Genomic DNA, 25,185 nt, shown 5'->3' with positions numbered 1-25,185 from the left:
ATGTGCTTTTGAATGTTTGTCTTCAGGTACTCTACTACCACGGCTGCCATCAGAACCAGGCATGGCACTGCTCACTATTAAAATAGAAAAGATTGGTCTCAAGGATGCGGGACAGTGTATCGATCCCTATGTCACAGTCAGTGTAAAAGGTAATGCAATAGGATTTTTAAATGAATTTGGTGTCCCAAGTAGTTCTGTTTACTTATAATTGACAGATAATGTAATATCTATAATCATACAGATGCCAATGGGGTAGATCTAACCCCTGTACAAGATACCCCCATTGCTACAAGGAAAGAAGATATGTACATACACTTTGCTGTTGATGTGGAAATCCAAAAACACATAGAAAAACTGCCAAAAGGTGAGTCTCCTCACAGCGCCAGGGACCTGGGTTTAATTCCAGCCTTGGGTCACTGTCTGCGTGGGTTTCCTCCCACAGACCAAAGATGTGTGGGTTAGGTTGATTGGCCATGCTAAATTGCCCCTAGTGTCGGGAGGTTAACGGGGTGGATATGTGGGGTTATGGGGCCTGGGTGGGATTATGGCTGGTGCAGACTTAATGGGCCGAATGGCCTCCTCCTGCACTGTAGAGATTCTATGATTTCTTAATTTCCTTCCTTGGTGAAGATCCAATAGTAGAGCACCGTACTGGAGAATATCCTGACATCCACCAAAACATGTTTAGTCCACAGCCCACAATGTAGTAATTTAGATTAGATTGTATGGGTTCACCAATGTGTATGGAATATATTAATTTAATCTGGAATAATATATTCATTTGAGTTCATACATTTTACAGAATCCCAAATATTTCTAAATGTGGGAGAGCCATGCATCTTGGAAGTCAAATTGCTGTTTACTTAAATCTCCACACTAGAAACTGGGTGTGAACCAATACAGTCCCGTTTCGGGGAAATGTTCATTTCATTAGGCTAGGTGGATCCAAAGCCAAGTCTCAGAAGTGAAAGGCCATGGCCTCACCAGCTATATTGTCGTGACTGCCATCCCTCCCTTTTTAACTAGTCAATATTTTAGCACTAGAACATTCAAAAGGTGTAGATAATATTGATCTTAATACTTATAGCATTCAGTAATGTGGCTGTGATATTTGTCAGATATAGTTTTTAACACTCTTAGATCAGGAAATATGTCATGCTTTTCATTAACAGGTGCTGCTATTTTCTTTGAATTCAAACATTACAAACCTAAAAAGAGATTTACGAGCACAAAATGTTTTGCTTTTATGGAAATGGATGAAATCAAAGCTGGACAGATAGTTATAGAACTGTGAGTATTGGAACATTTGTTTTTCAAGATTCAACGTTTCTCTTTTATTCTGTCCACCTATTCACCCTCTCAAATGTTGGTAGCCTGTACCTATGTAATGTCTGTTTTGTGAACTATTCCAATACTCTCCTGGCCAAACTATCTCTTGCAAAACGTCTTATTACCCACCACAAATCTACACGAATTATTCAAGGATGTAACTTCAAGGTTATAGAGTTGATGAGGGGGAGCCAGTGGATGTAGTTTATTTGGATTTTCAGAAGGCCTTTGACAAAGTCCTTTAGAAGAGATTGGCGTGTAAAATTAAAGCGCATGAGTTTGGCAGAGCATATTGAGATGGATAGAAAATTGGTTGACAAACAGGAAAGTGGCAGGCAGTGACTAGTGGGCGTCCGCAATGATTAGTGTTGGGACCCCAGCTATTAGAACCATAGAAAATTACAGCTCAGAAACAGGCCTTTTGGCCCTTCTTGTCTGTGCCGAACCATTTTTTGCCTAGTCCCACTGACCTGCACTTGGACCATATCCCTCCACACCCCTCGCATCCGTGAACCCGTCCAAGTTTTTCTTAAATGTTAAAAGTGACCCTGCATTTTTCACTTTATCCAGCAGCTCATTCCACACTCCCACCACTCTGCGTGAAGAAGCCCCCCCCCTAATATTCCCTTTAAACTTTTCTCCTTTCACCCTTAACCCATGCCCTCTGGTTTTTTTCTCCCCTAGCCTCAGTGGAAAAAGCCTACTTGCATTCACTCTATCTATACCCATCAAAATCTTATACACCTCTATCAAATCTCACCTCATTCTTCTACGCTCCAGGGAATAAAGTCCCAACCTATTCAATCTCTCTCTGTAACTCAGCTTCTCAAGTCCCAGCAACATCCTTGTGAACCTTCTCTGAACTCTTTAAACCTTATTTACATCCTTCCTGTAACTAGGTGACCAAAACTGTACACAATACTCTAAATTCGGCCTCACCAATGCCTTATATATAACCTTAGCATGACACTCCAACTTTTATACTTGATATTCCGATTTATAAAGGCCAGTGTACCAAAGGCACTCTTTACAACCCTATCCACCTGTGACGTCACTTTTAGGGAATTCTGTACCTGTATTCCCAGATCCCTCTGTTCAACTGCACTCTTCAGAGTCCTACCATTTACCCTGTACGTTCTACTTTGGTTTGTCCTTCCAAGGTGCAATATCTCACACTTGTCTGCGTTAAATTCCATTTGCCATTTTTCTAGTTGGTCCAAATCCTTCTGCAAGCTTTGAAAACCTTCCTCACTGTCCACTACACCTCCAATCTTTGTATCATCAGCAAATGTGCTGATCCAATTTACCACGTTATCATCCAGATCATTGATATAGATGACAAACAACAATGGACCCAACACCGATCCCTGTGGCACACCACTAGTCACAGGCCTCCACTCAGAGAAGCAATCCTCCACAACCACCCTCTGGCTTCTTCCATTGAAAGACAGTAAGAAGTTTAACAACACCAGGTTAAAGTCCAACAGGTTTATTTGGTAGCAAAAGCCACACAAGCTTTCGGAGCTCCAAGCCCCTTCTTCAGGTGAGTGGGAATTCTGTTCACAAACAGGGCATATAAAGACACAAACTCAATTTACATGAATAATGGTTGAAATGCGAATACTTACAACTAATCAAGTCTTTAAGAAACAAAACAACGTGAGTGGAGAGAGCATCAAGACAGGCTAAAAAGATGTGTATTGTCTCCAGACAAGACAGCTAGTGAAACTCTGCAGGTCCAGGCAACTGTGGGGGTTACAAATAGTGTGACATGAACCCAATATCCCGGTTGAGGCCGTCCTCGTGTGTGCGGAACTTGGCTATCAGTTTCTGCTCAGCGACTCTGCGCCGTCGTGTGTCGCGAAGGCCGCCTTGGAGAACGCTTACCCGAATATCAGAGGCCGAATGCCCTTGACCGCTGAAGTGCTCCCCAACAGGAAGAGAACAGTCTTGCCTGGTGATTGTCGAGCGGTGTTCATTCATCCGTTGTCGCAGCGTCTGCATGGTTTCCCCAATGTATCATGCCCCGGGACATCCTTTCCTGCAGCGTATCAGGTAGACAACGTTGGCCGAGTTGCAAGAGTATGTACCGTGTACCTGGTGGATGGTGTTCTCACGTGAGATGATGGCATCTGTGTCGATGATCCGCCACGTCTTGCAGAGTTTGCTGTGGCAGGGTTGTGTGGTGTCGTGGTCACTGTTCTCCTGAAGGCTGGGTAGCTTGCTGCGGACAATGGTCTGTTTGAGGTTGTGCGGTTGTTTGAAGGCAAGTGGGGATGGCCTTGGCAATATGTTCGTCTTCATCAATGACATGTTGAAGGCTCCGGAAGAGATGCCGTAGCTTCTCCGCTCCGGGGAAGTACTGGACGACGAAGGGTACTCTGTCCACTGTGTCCCGTGTTTGTCTTCTGAGGAGGTCGGTGCAGTTTTTCGCTGTGGCGCGTCAGAACTGTTGATCAATGAGTCGAGCGCTATATCCTGTTCTTATGAGGGCATCTTTCAGCGTCTGGAGGTGTCTGTCGCGATCCTCCTCATCCGAGCAGATCCTGTGTATACGGAGGGCTTGTCCGTAGGGGATGGCTTCTTTAATGTGTTTAGGGTGGAAGCTGGAGAAGTGGAGCATCGTGAGGTTATCCGTGGGCTTGCGGTACAGTGAGGTGCTGAGGTGACCGTCCTTGATGGAGATGCATGTGTCCAAGAATGCAACCGATTCCGGAGAGTAGTCTATGGTGAGTCTGATGGTGGGATGGAACTCGTTGATGTCATCATAGAGTTGTTTCAGTGATTGTTCACCATGAGTCCAAAGGAAGAAAATGTCATAGAACATAGAACAGTACAGCACAGAACAGGCCCTTCGGCCCATGATGTTGTGCCGAGCTTTATCTGAAACCAAGATCAAGCTATCCCACTCCCTATCATCCTGGTGTGCTCCATGTGCCTATCCAATAACCGCTTAAATGTTTCTAAAGTGTCTGACTCCACTATCACTGCAGGCAGTCCATTCCGCACCCCAACCACTCTCTGCGTAAAGAACCTACCTCTGATATCCGTCCTGTATCTCCCACCACGAACCCTATAGTTATGCCCCCTTGTAATAGCTCCATCCACCCGAGGAAATAGTCTTTGAACGTTCACTCTATCTATCCCCTTCATCATTTTATACACCTCTATTAAGTCTCCCCTCAGCCTCCTCCGCTCCAGAGAGAACAGCCCTAGCTCCCTCAACCTTTCCTCATATGACCTACCCTCCAAACCAGGCAGCATCCTGGTAAATCTCCTCTGCACTCTTTCCAGCGCTTCCACATCCTTCTTATAGTGAGGTGACCAGAACTGCACACAATATTCCAAATGTGGTCTCACCAAGGTCCTGTACAGTTGCAGCATAACCCCACGGCTCTTAAACTCCAACCCCCTGTTAATAAAAGCTAACACACTATAGGCCTTCTTCACAGCTCTATCCACTTGACTGGCAACCTTTAGAGATCTGTGGATATGGACCCCAAGATCTCTCTGTTCCTCCACAGTCTTCAGAACCCTACCTTTGACCCTGTAATCCACATTTAAATTAGTCCTACCAAAATGAATCACCTCACATTTATCAGGGTTAAACTCCATTTGCCATTTTTCAGCCCAGCTTTGCATCCTATCTATGTCTCTTTGCAGCCTACAACAGCCCTCCACCTCATCCACTACTCCACCAATCTTGGTGTCATCAGCAAATTTACTGATCCACCCTTCAGCCCCCTCCTCTAAGTCATTAATAAAAATCACAAAGAGCAGAGGACCAAGCACTGATCCCTGCGGCACACCGCTAGCAACCTGCCTCCAATCCGAAAATTTTCCATCGACCACCACCCTCTGTCTTCGGTCAGACAGCCAGTTACCTATCCAATCGGCCAACTTTCCCTCTATCCCACACCTCCTCGATGTCATCGATGTATCTAGTGTATAGCATCGGTTGAAGGTCCCGTGCGGTGAAGAAGTCTTGTTCGAACCTGTGCATGAAGATGTTGGCATATTGAGGTGCGAATTGGGTCCCCATGGCTGTTCCGTGTGTCTGGATGAAGAACTGGTTGTTGAAGGTGAAGATATTGCGGTCCAGGATGAAGCGGATGAGATGTAAAATTGCATCTGGAAACTGGCAGTTGTTGGCGCTATCGTCATGGGGGATGCTGGTGTAGAGTGCCGAGACATCCATTGTGACGAGGAGCGCTCCTGGTTCAACTGCTCCATGTGTGCCGAGTTTCTGTAGGAAGTCCGTCGTGTCGCGACAAAAGCTGGGGGTTCTTTGTACAATGGGTTTCAGGATGCCCTCGACATAGCCGGAGAGGTTCTCGCACAGGGTCCCATTGCCCGATACAATGGGACGGTCGGGTGTGTTTGCCTTGTGTATCTTCGGGAGGCAGTAGAGATCGACAACGCGGGGAATGCGTGGGATGAGAGCACGGAGGGTGCTCTGAAGGTCCGGATCAAAGGTCTTAATCAGAGTGTTGAGTTGACGGGTGTGTTCTTTGGTCGGATCTGCAGGTAACTGTCTGTAGTGTTCCTCGTTGTTTAGTTGTCGGTACACTTCTTTGCAGTAATCCGTTCTGTTCAGTATGACGATGGCCCCTCCTTTGTCTGCTGGTTTGATGACAATGTTGCGGTTGGTCTTGAGAGCGTGGATGGCGTTACGTTGTGCTTGGGTGATGTTCGGGGCTGTCTTGTGAGTGCAGCTGATGAATTTGGTGTTGACGCACCTCCTGACGGCTTGGGCATACATGTCAAGTCGAGGGCAGCGGCCTTCCGGAGGAGTGTTCTTCCATTGAGCCAGTGTCTAATCCAATTTACTACTTCTCCATGTATACCCAGCGACTGAACCTTCCTCACTAACCTCCCATGAGGCACCTTGTCAAAGGCCTTGCTGAAATCCAGGTAGACAACATCCACCGCCTTCCTTTCATCCACTTTCCTGGTAACCTCCTCGAAAAACTCTAATTGATTGGTCAAACATGACCTACCACGCACAAAGCCATGTTGACTTTCCCTAATAAGTCCCTGTCTATCCAAATCTTTGTAGATCCTATCCCTTATCACACCTTCCAATAACTTGCCCACCACCAACGTCAAACTTACTGGCCTATAATTTCCCGGATTTCTTTTGGAACCTTTTTTAAACAACGGAACATGAGCCACCCTCCAATCATCCGGCACCTCCCCCGTGAATACTGACATTTTAAATATGTCTGACAGGGCCACTGCAAGTTCAACACTAGCTTCCCTCAAGGTCCGTGGGAATACCCTGTCCGGTCCTGGGGATTTATCCACTCTGATTTGCCTCAAGACACCAAGCATCTCCTCCCCTTTAATCTGTAAAGGTTCCATGGCCTCCCTACCTGTTTGCCTTATTTCCGTAGACTCCATGCCCGTTTCCTCAGTAAATACGGATGCAAAAAAACCATTTAATATCTCCCCCATCTCTTTTGGTTCCATACACAGTCTACCACTCTGGTCTTCAAGAGGACCAATTTTATCCCTCACTATCCTTTTGCTCCTAACATACCTATAGAAGCTCTTTGGATCATCCTTCACTCTGTCTGCCAAAGCAACCTCATGTCTTCTTTTAGCCCTCCTGATTTCCCTCTTAAGTAGCTTCTTGCACTTTTTATACTACTCGAGCATCTGATCTGTTCCTTGCTGCCTGTACATTTAATACAACTCTCTCTTCCTCTTAAATCAGTGTTACAATCTCCCTCGAGAACCAAGGCTCCTTATTCCTATTTGCTTTGCCTTTAATCCTGACAGGAACATACAAACTCTGCATTCTCAAAATTTCTCCTTTGAAGGCCTCCCACTTTCCATTTACTTCCTTACCAGAGAACAGCCTGTGCCAATCCACACTTCCCAGATCCCTTCTCATTTCATCAAATTTGACCTTTTTCCATTTCAGTACTTCAACCCGAGGACCAGATCTATCCTTATCCACGATCAGGTTGAAACTAATGGCATTATGATCACTGGATCCAAAGTGTTCCCTCACACTCACATCCATCACCTGCCCTAACTCATTTCCCAATAGGAGATCCAATATCGCATCCTCTCTAGTTGGCACCTCTATATACTGATGCAGAAAATTCTCCTGAACACATTTTACAAACTCTACTCCGTCTAAACCTTTAACAGTATGCAAGTCCCAATCTATATGTGGAAAATTAAAATCCCCTACTATCACAACTTTGTGTTTCTTGCAGTTGTCAGCTATCTCTCTGCTGATTTGCTCCTCCAATTCTCGCTGACTATTGGGTGGTCTATAATACTATCCTTAAGATAGTGGTGTTTGCTACCAAATAAACCTGTTGGACTTTAACCTGGTGTTGTTAGACTCCTTGCTCCTTTGCACATCCCAGATTTAAATTGCTCCAGCATTGCTGACCTTTTCTTCAGCTGCCTAGGCCATGTCTAGATCTTCCTCAACCTGCAAAGTTTATTTATTAGTGTCACAGTAGGCTTAATTAGCACTGCAATTAAGTTGCTGTGAAAATCCCCTAGTCGCCAAATTCCGGCGCCTGTTCGGCTACAGAGGGAGAACTTAGTATAGCCAAGGCACCTAACCAGCACATCTTTCGGACTGTGGGAGGAAACCCACCCGAACATGCAGACTCCATACAGGCAGTGACCCAAGCCGGGAATCAAACCCAGGTCCCTGGCGCTGTGAGGCAGCAGTGCTAATCACTGTGCCGCCCCATACATGTTTTTCAAAACCTTAACCTCGCTCCTTAACAAGCTTTTGGTCATTATCCTAATATATTATATGGCCCAGCGTCAAATTCTGTTAGGTAATGTTTTACTATGGAAGGGTGCCATATAAATGTTTAATGCCCTTTCGTTGTCATAATGGAGAGCGATGCAAGTTGGTATATCCATCTTGTTTTCTGCCTATCAAGTATTCCGTTCTATCTAGCTGTCTGAATATGGACAATATAAAGGGTACAACTCTAAAGGGGCTGCCAGAGAAGAGGGACTGGGTGAATAAGTGCATGTGTCATTAAAGGTGGCTGGACAGATTTGGTTAATAAAGCGTACGGTATCCTCGGCTTTATTTATAGAAGCAGAGTATAAGAACAAAGAGATTGTTTAACTTGTACAGGGTGCTGGTTTGGCATCCGCTGGGTATTGTGTCTCGTCTAGGTACCGCACTTTAGGAAAGATGTGGGATTAGACATTGCAGAAAAGATTCAAGTGAGTGGTTCCAGGAATGAGGAACTGCAGTTATGAAAAATTAGAGAAGTGATGATTGAGAAATATTCCAAATAATGAGGGGTCTGGGCAGAGTAGATGGGAAGAAACTTCTCACTTACAACAGGATCAACAACAAGATGGTATAGATTTAAAGTAATTGGTAAAAGAAACAAGTGATGTGGGGAAAATATTTTTCATGCAACAAGGTGTTGAGGTCTGGATTGCACTGTTTTGTGGTGGGAGCAGGTTCAATGGAAGCATTCAAAAGAATTGTTATCTGAAAAGGAAGAATGTGCAAGGTTACTGGGAGAATGGCACTAAGTTAATTGGTCATTTGTAGACCCTGGGAATTTTCACTAACTTCATTGCAGTGTTAACGCAAGTCTACTTGTGACACTAATAAATAAACTTCATAGAGATGGGCTGAATGGCCGCCTGCGCTGTAATGATTTTGTGACATGCTACAACCATTCCCCCCTCCCCCAAAAAGGCACTAATATCACCTGTAAACACTGAGTTCCACATGTACACCAGTAACAGCCAGCTCTATCACCATCACTGCCAGCTCCTTGGAACCCTTCACTATGCAATTTGTCTCACTGATTACGAAGAACAGCACAGGAATAGGCCCTTCAGCCCTCCAAGGCTACACCGATCCCAACCACTTATATCCCTCTCTTCCCCATTTGTTCATATGCCTATCAAGATAAGTCTTAAATGTGGCTAATGTAACTGCTACCTCACTTGGCAGTGCATTCCAGGCCCCCACCATTGTTTAAAAAAACTTCCCCCACACATCTCTACTGAACCTTCCGCCCCCCCCCCCCTCCTTACCTTGAACCTGTGCCCCCTTGTCATTGTCATTTATTCCTTGGGGAAAAAGCTTCCAACTGTTCACCCTATCCATACCTCTCAATTTTATAAACTTCTATCAGGTCACCCCTCAGCCTCCGTCTTTCCAGGGAGAACAATCCCAGTTTATTCAATCTCTCCTCATAGCTAATACCCTCCATACCAGGCAACATCCTAGTAAACCTTTTCTGCATTCTCCAAAGTCTCTGTCCTTCTGGTACTGTGGTGACCAGAATTGGACGCAGTATTCCAAATGTGGCTTAACCAATGTTTTATACGCTCAGCCCTGTCCAATGAAGGCAAGTATGTCATGTGCTTTCTTCATCACCTTTTCCACCTGTGCTGCCACTTTTAAGGATCTGTGGACCTGCACAGATCTCTGTGTGTTTATGCTCCTGATTGTTCTGCCATTTATTTTATAGCTCCCACCTGAATTGGATCTACCGAAATACATCACCTCACATTTGTCTGGATTAAATTCCATCTGCCATTTCTCCATCAATTTTCCAGCCTATCCATATGCTACTGTATTCTCTGACAATCTTAGTATCATTCCCAAACTTACTAATCAGATCAGCTACGTTTTCTTCCAAGTCATTTATTACAAACAGCAGAGGTCCCAGCACTGATCCCTGCGGAATATCACTAGTTACAGACCTCCAGCAGAAAAACACCCTTCCACCGCTACCCTCTGTCTTCTATGGCCAGTTATCTAGCTAGTTCACACCCGATCCCATGAGATCTAATCTTCCGCACCAGCCTACCATGAGGGACCTTGTCAAAAGCTTTACTAAAGTTCATGTAGACATTCACTGCCCTTTCCTTGTCAATCATTCTTGTCACCTCCTCAAAAAACTCAATTAGTGAGATATGACCTCCCACATGCAAAACCATTCCGTTCCAAATGTGCATAGATCCTACTCCTAAGAATCTTCTCCAATAGTTTGATTGTCTGAAATCCAGCATTAGATGAGCAGAAATTTCATACTGGGAAGACTGAAGCTAGTGTCTTTGGTCTCTACTACAAACCTTTCCATGTTTACCATTTCCATCCTGCTAACTGCATTGACCCGTGAGAAGATTCTGACCACCATCAACAACACTGCATTCTGTAACATCACTTGACTGCAACCCTGCTTCACCTCATCTGCTGCTGAAACTTTCATCCATACACTAAGTTAGTTCTAAATTTAACTCTTACGGGCCACTGGCCAGCCTCCCATCTTCCACCCTGCATAAAAACTGGTTCTCATCTAACACCATGCCCCCACCAATAAATATTCATACTAATGCAATGAAACATCCCACGGTGCTTCATAGCAAAACAAAATGACACTGAGCCACAGGAAGAGATATTAGTCAGATAACCAAAAACTGGTTAAAAAATTGGGTCAAGGAGGAAAACAAGGTGGGGTTAAAGGGATGGTATTCCAAAGATTTGGGTTTCGGTAACTGAAGGTGGAGCAATTAAAATCCAAAACTTTGCTGCTCTTTTCTTAACATTCTGAATTTTCTTCATCCATTACCCATTTGCTTACAGAACTTTACTATCTCTCTCTCCATCAATTTTATCCGTGTCTCCAATTCTTGTGCAAACATTACAATTACTGCACCATTCTCTCAGCTGTCTTTGCCTTAAAGTGCTGGATTTTGTTCCCCAAATCCCCTTCCTTTAAGATGCTGCTTAAAACCTACCCCCTTTGGTCAAGCATTTGATAGCTCATTCTGTGATTGTCATCCTTATCTCTATTCCCAGTATAACAGCACAAAGGTGATTTTTAAAGGGATGTTATTTTCTCTCACCTGTCTTAGATACAAAAAGCCAACAGACTTCAAGAGAAAAAAATTGCATTTGCTGACCAAGAAACCACTGTATCTCCACCTCCATCAAACATTGCACAAAGAGTGATCTGCTATATGCATTGTGGTAAATGTGTATGTGTACAACAAAACTAGCACTGTGTAGCACGTTTATGATCCAGTACTTGCAATAAGAACACAGCATCATTGTTCAATGTCCCATGAAGACATCTCAAGTCCCCAAGCTGCTGCAAATCAGGAAACTATTTCATGCTGATTAACATTACCATTTTATAATTGATTAATCCTGGAACAGTGGCAGAATTATTCAGTGTACTGAAGAATGAAAAATACCTACACTACCTGTGATAGCTAATACAGTACTTGTTAACTTATTTAAACCGAAGGAACTGCTGAAATTACCTTGGTTATGCTGGTTTAAGGCAGTAGCTTTTTAGTTAACTAATACAGTAAAAGTGAGTGCACAAAGGGAGGGTTCCTGATGTACAGGTGAGTGGGAATGTTGTGTAATGGTACTTTCAACAAAGATCTTTCTGGCTGTTTGGAGCAAAAGGCACACAGATGCTTAGCTAGAAATGTATTTGAAGTACCAGAGTGTGGTGTGTTGGCCCAAAGCCGTTTCTAAAAAATGTATTCTATTCAATGTCTAATCATTGCACTACAACAGCATGTTAGCATCCTGTTTAATAACCATGTGGAGTTTATAATAAAGATTCATGTATAGAGGGGGAGGGGGAAGTTAAGAAAAACACTGCTTAGATTCATACTGTGCTAATCTGTGTGGTCAGTAGCCATCACATGTAAATCACTGGCAAAGAAAATGGGACAAGAACAGCACTGAGTAATGTTCATTGACAACCCAGTAATTTTAATCTTTATTAATAAATTTTCTCAATAGTAAAATAAGTTACATCTGGCCTTAATTGCGTATTCCTGTTTTGTCTTTCTAAATAGAAATCAAACTAAAACAGGTGCTGCAGGAGACAAATGGATGGGTTCATTGAAATATGTATTGCCATGACTATCAATCAGGCAGCTCACTGATCAGTTGTTATTTCCACAGGAAAAGATTTTTCCCCCAACCATTTAAAATAAAAAGGCCTCAAAACACTGGTCACATTAGCAGATTTATACCACTACACAAGAGACATAGGCACCCTAATATTGCACAATTAACTCCTTTGATTGGCAGAGTGGCTATCTTGTGACAAACCGATTCCAAGTGAAGTTTTCAAAGCTGTGACCAGCAGTTACACAATTAATTGAGAATCTGCTCCACAAATCCATTTCCAAAATTGGAGCATCCAGAAGTCCAAGGGGTTTTCCAGCTGAAGAATTTATAAACTGATGACGACTGACTTTGACCCTGTCATCTCAGGGTGAAAGCTACTGCTGATGCAGGGTGATGGGATTCTCCATAAGCATTACATTTTAAACGTCCTAATCAAATTGTTGCTAGTGAAATTCTCCCTAATTTCTGGGCAATGAAAACAGAAGAACTGAGGCCCATGGAATACTTTGACATACATTAAAAGTACAACTGCCTGAGATGAGTGATCAGTCAAGTTGAAAGCCTGGCCTCAGAGTGCCTTTAAAATCACAAGCGGTTGTCTGGTTCTGGTGGATGTGAGCCAGGTGGCAGTGTCGGACCAGGAGGAAGGGTCCGTGGCCCATGAGGAAACTCCCTGGCACCAGGTGGGAAGTCTCTCAGAACATGAGGTGGTGGTAAGGGCCCAGCAAGAAAAGGTCTGTGACCTGGCGGAGGAAATGGGCCTGGAGGGAAGAATGGGACTGGAGGGTAGTCTCGAAGAGCTGGAACACGCACTGCAAAATACAAGAACAATCAGGACTCAGATTAGCAGAATCTAACAAAGTGAGTTAAAAATACTCTTTAAAAACCACCTCAATTTAAACACACTAGCAGGTGTTTAGAATAAGTTACTCCTACCTAAATGATTTTGTGCAAGTGGGACTGGTCCATAGGTGCCTCTGGCTGCTGGAGGAGGCCCATGTCGGGGTCCCAGGGAAGTTATTCCACCCATTGGTGAATTCATAATAGGTGTTCCAGGAAAAGATGGTGCAGCCTGAAGAGCATTAGCATTCACCTGTAGTAGAAAGAGGAGAAAAGATTTTAATCACAATATTCGCAAGACTAATTTCTTCAGCCACTTAGAAACTTTCAGCAGCAAATACGAGAGAGCATTAGGATCTGTACTCAAGATTTTATTCAGTTAAGGAGCAGTTAGAGCTGTGTAAATATAAGCTTTTACAAACCACAAAACATAACCCTTTTAAAATAGTTAGTTGATTTGATAGTTCTAAAACAGGAAGTGGTGACTGAAGCACAAAGAGCTTTCACTTCTTCAAATTCAGATTGAACAGAGTTCAAATTAGTTTGCTTTAAATTTGCATATCATTACTGAGCACACACTGCTTTTACCATCAACATAGGTGTGCAATTAAAAACTCTAAAGGTGCACAGATTCAATCTCCTGGTACTCACTGTCTTTGTATGTTCAGAGGAGGGCGGTTTAGAGAAAGATACTGACTCTTCAGGCTTATCAACAATGTTTTGCTTTAGAGAAAAATAAATTAATAGTAAATAAGGTGAGGGGTACAATAGTAGCAAACCAGTTAAATGTGAAGCTCAACTAACTGGATTACTCCGCTGTATTGAACTTGGTCCTAATCAGATACTGTCACTGGTATTTTATAACAGGAATTGCCAAATACTGATCAGGATTTTTTCCTTCCCAAGAGTGTTGATCCAAAATGTAGAGCAGCCACTCCGATCCAAGATAAAAATTGGCCAAATTTGACAAATCCAACGTTTGAATCCAGAAATTCTTGTTGTGCACATCTAACCATGTACTTAGCATCTTCAAAATGGACACTTGAAATCAGAAGGTTTCATTTTTGTGTGGGTTTCCTCCCACAGTCCTAAAGACATGCTGGTTAGGTGCATTGACCATGCTAAATTCTCCCTCAATGTATCCGAACAGGTGCCAGAGTGTGGCGACTAGGGGATTTTCACAGTAACTTCATTGCAGTGTTAATGTAAGCCTACTTATGACAAATAACCTTTACTTTTGCTCTTATTTTGCCAAAACAAAGTATGACACCAAGTCATACAGATGATTAGGTAACAAAGATTTGTCAACCAGGAAGGTTTTAATGCGTCTCCGGGGGGGGGGGTGAGGTGCAGAAAGATTTCCAGAGTTTGGGGCCAAGGCATCTGAAGGCACACCCACCAATGGTGCAGCAATTCACTGAGGATGCAAAAGAGGTCAGAATTAGGCTGGAGGAGATTACAGAGATAGGGAGGGATGTGGGGCTGGAGGAGATTACAGAGATAGGGAGGGATGTGGGGCTGGAGGAGATTACAGAGATAGGGAGGGATGTGGGGATGGAGGAGATTACAGGGATAGGGAGGGATGTGAGGCTGGAGCAGATTACAGAGATAGAGAGGGGAAGGTTATGTGTGGGGAGTTGAAAACAAGGATGAAAATTTTGAAATCAGGATGTTGCTGCCCATATCCCTCCCTATCTCTGTAATCTCCTCCAGCCCCACATCCCTCCCTATCTCTGTAATCTCCTCCAGCCTGAGGTATCTGCACTCTAATTCTGGCCTCTTTTGCAAACACAGGGATGATTGAGAATGGGATTTGCTGCAAGTTAAGACACAGGCAGCAGAGTTCTCAGGGAGACCAGCAAGGGAGGTACTGGAACCGTCAGTGGTAATAAAGGTACATAATGTTTGTTGTGCAGCAAATGAACTAAGAAGGGCAAAGTTACAGAGGTAGAAAAAGGTGGGCCTAGAGATGGCGCAAATCAGATCAGAAACTAATCTCAGGAACAAATGTAAAGTTGTGAATAGACTGGATACAGGGTGATCTGATAAGGTGGATTCATAATTGGCTTTGTGGTAGGATGGAGCCGGTTGTCGATATGCGCGATCTTCTTGGAGATCCTCTCCACTTGGAGCCGGATGCTCCACTTCTCCAGCTTCCACCCTAAACACGTTAAAGAAGCCATCCCCTACGGACAAGCCCTCCGAATACACAGGATCTGCTCGGATGAGGAGGATCGCAACAGACACCTCCAGACACTGAAAGATGCGCTCATAAGAACAGGATATGGCGCTCGACTCATCGATCAACAGTTCCGACGCGCCACAGCGAAAAACCGCACCGACCTCCTCAGAAGACAAACACGGGACACGGTGGACAGAGTACCCTTCGTCGTCCAGTACTTCCCCGGAGCGGAGAAGCTACGGCATCTCCTCCGGAGCCTTCAACATGTCATTGATGAAGACGAACATCTTGCCAAGGCCATCCCCACACCCCCACTTCTTGCCTTCAAACAACCACGCAACCTCAAACAGACCATTGTCCGCAGCAAACTACCCAGCCTTCAGGAGAACAGTGACCACGACACCACACAACCCTGCCACAGCAACCTCTGCAAGACGTGCCGGATCATCGACACGGATGCCATCATCTCACATGAGAACACCATCTACCAGGTACACGGTACCTACTCTTGCAACTCGGCCAACGTTGTCTACCTGATACGCTGCAGGAAAGGATGTCCCGAGGCATGGTACATTGGGGAAACCATGCAGACGCTACGACAACGGATGAATGAACACCACTCGACAATCACCAGGCAAGACTGTTCTCTTCCTGTGGGGGAGCACTTCAGTAGTCACGGGCATTCAGCCTTGGAACTTCAGGTAAGCATTCTCCAAGGCAGCCTTCACAACACACGACAGCGCAGAGTCGCTGAGCAGAAACTGATAGCCAAATTCCGCACACATGAGGATGGCCTAAACCAGAATGTTGGGTTTATGTCACATTATCAGTAACCCCCACAGCTTGCCTCCTGGACTTGCAGAATCTTACTAGCTGTTCTGTCTGGAGACAATACACATCTCTTTAACCTGTGTTTAATGTTCCCTCCACCCACATTGTCTGTACATTTAAGACCTGGCTGGTTGTAGGATTCGCATTCTAATCAGTATTCTGCAACTTGATTCTGTCTGTTTGCACTGTTTGAGAGCAGATTTCCACTCCATCTGACGAAGGAGCAGTGCTCCGAAAGCTTATGGTATTTGTTACCAAATAAACCTGTTGGACTTTAACCTGGTGTTGTGAGACTTCTTAGTGGTAGGAGACAGAGGGTGATGACAGATGGCTTTAGTGACGAGGCCAGTGACCAGTGGCATACACAGGGATCCGTGCTGGGCCCCCTATTGTTCATCATTTATATAAATGACATAGATGACTATGTGGGGGGGGGTAGGATCAGAAGTTTGCCGATGACACAAAGATTGGCCAGGTGGTTAAGTGAGGTCGAGTGTCTTGGGTTACAGGAAGATACAGACAAGATGGTCAAACGGGCAGATAAGTAGATCAAATTTAACCCCGAGAAGTGTGAGGTGATGCACTTTGGAAGGAGTAATTTGACAAGGAAGTATACGGTGAAAGGTCTGACACTGGGAAGTTCCAAAGAACAAAGGGATCTTGACGTGTTTGTCCAGAGATCTCTGAAGGCGGAAAGGCAGGTTAATAGGGTGGTGAAAAAGGTATATGGCACACTCACCTTTATCAATCAGGGTATAGATTACAAAAGCAGAGAGGTCACATTGGAGTTGTATAGAACTTTGGTGAGGCTACAGCTAGAGTATTGTGTTCTGGTCGCCACATTATAGAAAGGACGTGAACGCACTGGAGGGGGAGCAGAGGAGATTCACCAGCATGTTGCCTGGGATGGAACATTTAAGTTGTAAAGAGAGGTTGGATAGGCTTGGGTTGTTTTCTCTGGAGCAGAGAAGACTGAGGGGCAACCTGATTGAGGGGTTCAAGATTATGAGGTGCATGGACAGGGTGGATAGGGAGCAGCTGTTCCCCTTAGTTGAAGGGTTAGCTGCAAGGGGACACAAGTTAAAAGTGAGAGGTGGGAGGTTTAGGAGGGATTTGAGGAAAAACCTTTTTTACCCAGAGGGTGGTGATGGTCTGGAATGCACTGCCTGGAAGGGTGGTGGAGGCGGGATGCCTCACATCCTTTAAAAAGTATCTGGATGAGTAGTTGGCATGCCATAATATTCAAGGCTATGGACTCAGTGCTGATGTGGATGACCCAAAAATACGTGGGAAAGCAAGTGGTGAGGATGACAATCTACAGAGGGATTTGCTCAGGTTAAGTAAGTGGCCAAAAAGTTGGCAGATGGAATATAAATGTCAGAAAATGTGAAATTATATTCTTTGGCGGAAGAATAAAAAAGCTGAATATTATTTAAAATCATAGAATCCTACAGTGCAGAAGGAGGCCATTCAGCCCATTGAGTCTGCACCGACAACAATCCCACTCAGGCCTTATCCCCATAACCTCATACATTCACTCTAGCTAGTCCCCCTGACACTAAGGGGCAATTTAGCATGGCCAATCCACCTAACTGCGCATCTTTGGAATGTGGGAGGAAACAGGAGCACCCGGAGAAAATCACGCAGACACAGGGAGAACGTGCCCCATACAGACAGTGACCCAAGCCAGGAATCAGACCGTGACCCAAGCCAGGAATCAGACCCGGGTCCCTAGCACTGTAAGACAGCAGTGCTAACCACTGTGCCACCATGCTGCCCTGAAATGGAGAAAGACTGCAGAAAGCTGCAGTAGAGATTTGAGAGTCCTCATGCATAAATCGTAAAAAGCTAGCACATAAGTTCAGTAGGTCATGGAGAGGGCAAATAGAATGTCTTTATTTCAAAGGGAATTTAGTATAAAAATAGGGAAGTCCTGTTAAAACTAGACAAGGCACTAATTAGGCCATACCCTGAATAATGTTAACAGTTTTGGTCCCCTTATCGGAGGAAAGATATAGAGGCATTGGAGACAGTCCAGAGAAGGCTCACTAGGTTGATCCCAGATATGGAGGAATTTTCTTATACAAAGAACAGTACAGCACAGGAAATAGGCCCTTCGGCCCTCTAAGCCTGTGCCGCTCATTGGTCCAACTAGACCATTTGTTTGTATCCCTCCATTCCCAGAATGCCCACGTGACTATCCAGGTAAGTCTTAATCGATGCCAGCGTATCTGCCTCCACCACCTTACTTGGCAGCGCATTCCAGGCCCCCACCACTGTGTAAAAAACGTCCCTCTGATATCTGAGTTATACCTTGAGCCTGTGACCCCTCGTGATCGTCACCTCCGACCTGGGAAAAAGCTTCCCACTGTTCACCCTATCTATACCCTTCATAATTTTGTACACCTCTATTAGGTCTCCCCTCATTCTCCATCTTTCCAGGGAGAACAAGCCCAGTTTACCCAATCCTCATAGCTAAGACCCTCCATACCAGGCAACATCCTGGTAAACCTTCTCTGCACTCTCTCTAAAGCCTCCACCTCCTTCTGGTAGTGCGGTGACCAGAACTGGACGCAGTATTCCAAATGTGGCCCAACCAGTGTTCTATACAGCTGCAACATCAGACTCCAGCTTTTATACTCTATACCCCATCCTATAAAGGCAAGTATACCATATGCCTTCCTCTCCACCTGTGCTGCCACCTTCAAGGATTTGTGGACTTGCACACCTAGGTCCCTCTGTGTTTCTATACTCTTGATGGCTCTGCCATTTATTGTATAACTCCCCCCTACATTAGTTCTTCCAAAATGCATCACTTCGCATTTATCTGGATTAAATTCCATCTGCCATTTCTCCGCCCAATTTTCCAGCCTATCTATATCCTGCTGTTTTGTCCGACAATGTTCATCGCTATCCGCAAGTCCAGCCACCTTCGTGTCATCCGCAAACTTGCTGATAACACCAGTTACACCTTCTTCCAAATCATTTATATATATCACAAATAGCAGAGGTCCCAGTACAGAGCCCTGCAGAACACCACTGGTCACAGACCTCCAGCCGGAAAAAGACGCTTCGACTGTTACCCTCTGTCTCCTGTGGCCAAGCCAGTTTTCTACCCATCTAGCCACCTCTCTTTGTATCCCACGAGCCTTAACTTTCTTAACCAACCTGCCATGAGGGACTTTGTCAAACGCCTTACTGAAATCCATATAGACGACATCCACGGCCCTTCCTTCGTCAACCGTTTTTGTCACTTCCTCAAAAAACTCCACCAAATTTGTACGGCACGACCTCCCTCTTACAAAACCATGCTGTCTGTCACTAATGAGATTGTTCAGTTCTAAATGCGCATACATCCTGTCTCTAAGAATCCTCTCCAACAACTTCCCTACCACGGACGTCAAGCTCTTTGGCCTATAATTACCCGGGTTATCCTTGCTACCCTTCTTAAATAACGGTACCACATTCGCTATCCTCCAATCCTCAGGGACCTCACCTGTGTCCAATGAAGAGACAAAGATTTCCGTCAGAGGCCCAGCAATTACATCTCTTGTCTCCCTGAGCAGTCTAGGATAGATGCCATCAGGCCCTGGGGATTTGTCAGTTTTAATGTTACCTCAAAAACCTAACACTTCCTCCCTTGTAATGGAGATTCTCTCTAACGGGTCAACACCTCCCTCTGAGACACTCCCAGTCAACAAGTCTCTCTCCTTTGTGAATACCGATGCAAAGTATTCATTTAGGATCTCCCCTATTCCCTTGGGTTCTAAGCATAATTCCCCTCCTTTGTCCCTGAGAGGTCCGACTTTTTCCCAGACAACTCTTTTGTTCCTGACGTATGAATAAAATGCCTTAGGATTCTCCTTAATCCTGTCTGCCAAGAACATTTCGTGACCTCTTTTTACCCTTCTAACTCCCCGTTTGAGTTCTTTCCTACTCTCTCTGTATTCCTCCAGAGCGCCATCTGTTTTCATGAGGAAAGGTTGAGTAGTTTAGCATGGTACAGTAGCACAGTGGTTGGGCGGCACGGTAGCACAGTGGTTAGCACTGCTGCTTCACAGCTCCAGGGACCTGGGTTCGATTCCCGGCTTGGGTCAATGTCTGTTTGGAGTTTGCACATTCTCCTCGTGTCTGTGGGGGTTTCTTCCCACAGTCCAAAGATGTGCGCGTTAGGTTGATTGGCCATGCTAAAATTGCCCCTTAGTGTACTGAGATGTGTAGGTTCGAGGGATTAGTGGGTAAATATGTAGGGATATGGGAGTAGGGCCTGGGTGGGATTGTGGTCGGTGCAGACTCGATGGGCCAAATGGCCTCTTTCTGCACTGTAGGGTTTCTATGATAATTTAGGCCTGTACTCATTGGAGTTAAGTAGTATGAGAGGCAACATAGATGAACCATAGAAAGCATTCTTTCTGGTTGTATCATAGCTTGGTATGGCTCCTGCTCTGTCCAAGACTGCAAGAAACTACTAAGGGTTGTGAACGAAGTCCAGTCCACTCAAATCAGCCTCCCACCCACTGTCTACACTTCCTACTGCCTCAAAAGCAGCCAGATAATTAAGGACCCCACACACCCTGGACATACTCTCTTCCACCTCCTTCCGTCAGAAAAATGTTCAAAGGTCTGGGGCCACATACCAACTGACTCAAGAACAGCTTCTTCCCTGCTGCCATCAGACTTTTGAATGGATTTACCTTGCATTAAGTTGATCTTTCTCTACACCCTAGCTATGACTGTAACACTACATTCTGCACTCTCTCATTTCCTTCCCTATGAACAGTATATTTTGTCTGTATAGCGCGCAAGAGACAATACTTTTCACTGTATACTAATACATGTGACAATCAAATCAAAACCTTATTAAGACATATATTCTCCGGGGGCTCGATAAGGTAGGTGCTGATGGCTTGCTTCCCCTTATGGAGAGTCAGACCGGGGACAGAATTTCAGAGTAAGGGGTCACCCATTTAAGACAGAGATGAGGAGGAATTTCTTCTGTCAGAGGGTAGTGAAGCTGTGTAATTATTTGCCGCAGAGAGCTGTGGAGGTTGGGTCGTTAGGTATGTTCAAGGCTAAGATAAGACGGATTTTTAATCAGTACGGAAATCGAGGATAAAGCAGTAAAATGGAGTTGAGGATCATATCAGATCAGTCATGATCTTATTGAATGAAGCAGGCTCAATAGACCAAATGGCCTACTCCTGCTACTATGTCTAATGGCTCCTTGATGCCGCACTCAGGCAAATGCTGCTTTGATATTAAAGGCAGTCAATTTCACCTCACCTCTTGAATACAGCTTTTTTGTCAGTGTTTGGGTAAGGTTGGTATAGAGTGATATGGGCCAAACACAGGCAATTGGGACTAGCTTAATGGCAAAAATTGGATGGCATGGACAATTTGAGCCGAAGGGCCTGTTTCCATGCTGAAAACCTCTGACTCTAAAGCTCTAATGATGTCAGGCGCTAAGTGACCCTGGTGGATCCCAAACAGAGAATCAGTAAGCAGATTATTGCTGAGTAAGTGCCCTTAATAACACCTCTTTTCATTTTGCTGATGATCAAGCACAAGCTGATGGGACAGTAATTAGTGGAGTTGGATTTGGATTTGTCTTGCTTTTTGTGGACAAGACATATCTGGGCAATTTGCCACATAGTTGGGTACATGCCAGTGTTGTAGCTGTACTGGAACAGCTTGGCTAGGGACACAGCTAGTTCTGGAGCTCAAGCCTTCAATACTATTGCTGGAATTTTATCAGGGCTCGTACCCTTTGCAGTATCCAGTGCCTTCAGCCTTTTCTTGATGTCACGTGGAGCCAATCAAATTGGCTGAAGACTGGCATCAGAGATTCTGGAGATCTCAGCAGGAGAGATGAATCATCCACTCGACACATCAGGCTGAGGATTGTTGCAAATGCTTCAGTCTTATATTTTGCTTGACTCTTCTATCATTGAGGACAGGGATATTTGTAGAGCATCCTCCAGCGAGTTGTTTAATTATCCACCACCATTCACAACTGGGTATAGCAGGACTGAAGAGCTTAGATCTGGTCTGCTGGTTGTGGGATCGTGTATCACATGCTACATCTGCTATTTGGCACACTAGTCCTGTGTTGCAGCCTCACCAAGTTGGCACCTCATTTTTAGGCATGTCTGGTGCTGCTCCTGGCTAGCCCACTTGCATTCATCATTCGACAATAATATTTCCTTCAAAATCAGTAAAACATCGACTTCTGAAGTTGTATTGGAGAACATGCCCCTATCTACATCAATGGTGGTGAAGTGGAAATGGTCGAGAGCTTCATGTTTCCAGCATGAAGATCAGCAACAACCTGTCCTGGTTCCTCCACACTGATGCTGTAGTTAAGAAAGCCCACCAACTTTTTCAGGAGGCTAAGGAAATTCGCCATGTCCACTACGACTCTCACCCATTTTTACAGATGCACCACAGCTTGGTATGGCTCCTGTTCTGACCAAGACCACAAGAAACTACAAAGAACTGTGAACGTAGCCCAATCCATCACGCAAACCAGGCTCCCATCCATCAACTCTGTCTACACTTCCCACTTCCTCGGAAAAGCAGCCAGCAAAATCAAGGACCCCATGCACCCCGGACATTCTCTCTTCCACCTTCTTCCATTGGGAAAAAAATACAAAAGTCTGAGAACACATTCCACAGACTCAAGAATAGCTTCTTCCCTGCTCCCATCAGACTTTTGAATGGACCTACTGTATATTAAGCTGATCTTTCTCTACGATCTAGCTGTAACTGCAACACTATATTCTGTACTCTCTCCAAGTACGGTATGCTTTGTATAGCGTGCAAAAAACAATATTTTTCACTTCATCCTAATGTGACGATAATAAATCAAATTTGAGCTCCTCAAATTTGTTGCAGACGAGGGCTGTAGGGGCTTAAGAAGATGATCTGCAGTATAGAAAAGCCTGCTGTTTTCTTCGCATTCCAAGAGGATTCTGGAACAGTAAGCATTTTAGGGAGATGAAAGCAGGGCCAAATAGTATTAAAGGATCCAGCTACATATAGCGGTGGATAGCTAAACCAGTAGCTCACCACCTTCTAAAGTCCATGTCCCTTAAGAGAGCGCAGAAAACGACAATTTCAACAATTTATGATCAAGTAAGCAAATCTTACCAATGTAGTCTCTGTCAAATTTGGTGAAGATGTCCTTGGGCCACTTGCCAGTTGTGCTGGTCCACCTGGGCCCATTTCTATTGAAGGAGATGAAATATATTATAAAATCCCCAGGTTAAGGGTATATTCAGTACAGGTGTTCAAATTCATGGTTTTTATCAAGTGGATGGCAGGTCAGTCAGGAGATTGAAGGATAATTGGTAAAGATGAGATTAGAATAATTGGTTTCACAGTTCATTTGCAATGCAACTTTCAAAGGGAAATTGGATACAAATACTTGGAGAAATTTGCAGGGCTCTGGGGAAACAACAGGTGTTGGGAGCAATTGAGCACTTCTTTCAAATAGCTGGAACAGGCACAATGGGTTGAATGGCCTACAGTGTGATCCTATGATATTTTAATTTAAATTAAATATTTAAGGTAAAGATACTGACTCAAATTTCTGGACAAATTCAAAATAAATTGCGTTTCTCAAAGATATTAATAAATTCTGCCCTCAAGTGACAGTTAAGGACTCAGCTAAATATGCCTGTAATTCACACGGTACGGTTTGTTGCAGATCCACCTTCGTGGAGCCAAGATCCGTCTGGCTGAGGTGTTTTGGCAATATTCTCCAACCCAAAACTTCCCATTTGCACCCTTCCAAGTGCTGCCAAAGTTAGAAGGTCACAGGTTGCAAGCACACTGCAAGACCTAGACCAATATTATAGTTTAGTACTGGGGTGTGCTTTGTTTGGTGGAGACATTAAACCAAGATTGTAACAGTCTGCTCAGGTGGAAGGAAGTAAAAAGCAGTTCTTTTCAAAGCAAAATTTCTTGGTGCCCTGTCCAGCAATTATTCCCTCACAAAATGATGATATCTGGTCATTCAAAAATCAGAAACTATTACATTAAGCAAGAATCTGTAAAAACACAAGTTATGACATTTTGGGTGTGGAATCTCCCTTGGGAGGTGAAAGGACAAGAGATAAAGCAGTACAGTTAGGAAGAGGGTGTTTTTATTGGTTTCGTCTGATCTGTGTACTTCCAGCATTTTGTATTTCAGCTTCCCATTTTATATTTTTCAATATTAGTGTCAGTAGTGGCTGAGGGTAAGAGTGATTTTTTTTACCTTACTTTTTAGTGGAGTTTTTTTTCCAGTTAAACGGGAAACCGGAAGTAGGCCGCAGGGCGGCCTGGGGAGGTTTTTTTTTGCCCAATAAATTTGAGCGGGGAGGTAACCCAAGACTACATGGGTAGAGTCCCCCACCCTCCCCTCCTCTAACCTAAAAAAAAAGACTCGGAGTGAGAGCAGGTAAGCTATTTTTTCTCTCTCTTTCGTTTCTTAGTAAGGGAAGTTAGCAGGGCTGGCAGTGCAATGTTCCTCCTGTGGGATGTTTGAGGTGAGGGACACCAGGGGGCACAGAGTCTGTCCTTGTTGCTGAGAAGGGAAGGGGGGAGAAAACAAGAACATAAGAAATAGGAGCAGGAGTAGGCCATCTAGCCCCTCGAGCCTGCCCCGCCATTCAATAAGATCATGGCTGATCTGAAGCGAATCAGTTCCACTTACCCGCCTGCTCCCCATATCCCTTAATTCCCTTATCGTTCAGAAATCTATCTACCTGTGATTTAAACATATTCAACAAGGTAGCCTCCACCACTTCAATGGGCAGAGAATTCCAGAGATTCACTACCCTCTGAGAGAAGAAGTTCCCCCTCAACTCTGTTCTGACCGGCCCCCACTTATTTTGAGGCTGTGCCCTCTAGTTCTGGTTTCCCTTCTAAGTGGAAAGAATCTCTCCACCTCTACCCTATCCAGCCCCTTCATTATCTTATATGTCTCTATAAGATCACCCCTCAGCCTTCGAAACTCCAACGAGTACAGACCCAATCTGTTCAATCTCTCCTCATAAGCTACATCCCTCATCTCCGGTATCAACCTGGTGAACCTTCTCTGCACTGCCTCCAAGGC

At 44.6% G+C, this 25,185-nt stretch overlaps 2 protein-coding genes across 6 annotated transcripts in view; one reads left to right on the top strand and one right to left on the bottom strand.

The window, feature by feature from the left end:
• Positions 1-12,012, top strand: part of aida (axin interactor, dorsalization associated) — an 82,533-nt gene extending 70,521 nt beyond the window's left edge. For all 4 annotated transcript variants that reach the window (XM_078212177.1, XM_078212176.1, XM_078212178.1 and 1 more), the window contains 4 exons: positions 27-149; positions 242-364; positions 1,173-1,290; positions 11,212-12,012. In XM_078212177.1, the coding sequence (XP_078068303.1) occupies positions 27-149; positions 242-364; positions 1,173-1,290; positions 11,212-11,308 (461 nt within the window). In that variant the 3' untranslated portion in view covers positions 11,309-12,012. The remainder of the gene's footprint in view (positions 1-26; positions 150-241; positions 365-1,172; positions 1,291-11,211) is intronic.
• A 50-nt stretch (positions 12,013-12,062) lies between these two features.
• The window catches only part of LOC144493364 (transport and Golgi organization protein 1 homolog), a 105,919-nt gene continuing 92,796 nt past the window's right edge, over positions 12,063-25,185 (bottom strand). Inside the window, exons 27-30 of one of the 2 annotated variants that reach the window (XM_078212173.1) lie at positions 23,235-23,311; positions 13,724-13,795; positions 13,169-13,325; positions 12,063-13,044 (exon numbers count right to left, since the gene is read on the bottom strand). In XM_078212173.1, coding sequence (XP_078068299.1) covers positions 12,818-13,044; positions 13,169-13,325; positions 13,724-13,795; positions 23,235-23,311 — 533 coding nt within the window. In that variant the 3' untranslated portion in view covers positions 12,063-12,817. The remainder of the gene's footprint in view (positions 13,045-13,168; positions 13,326-13,723; positions 13,796-23,234; positions 23,312-25,185) is intronic. The other variant, XM_078212172.1, reaches the window with a different exon arrangement.

Source organism: Mustelus asterias, chromosome 5 (assembly GCF_964213995.1).
Source record: "Mustelus asterias chromosome 5, sMusAst1.hap1.1, whole genome shotgun sequence".
NCBI lineage: Eukaryota > Metazoa > Chordata > Chondrichthyes > Carcharhiniformes > Triakidae > Mustelus > Mustelus asterias.
This window is presented reverse-complemented; position numbering and strand designations above follow the sequence as displayed.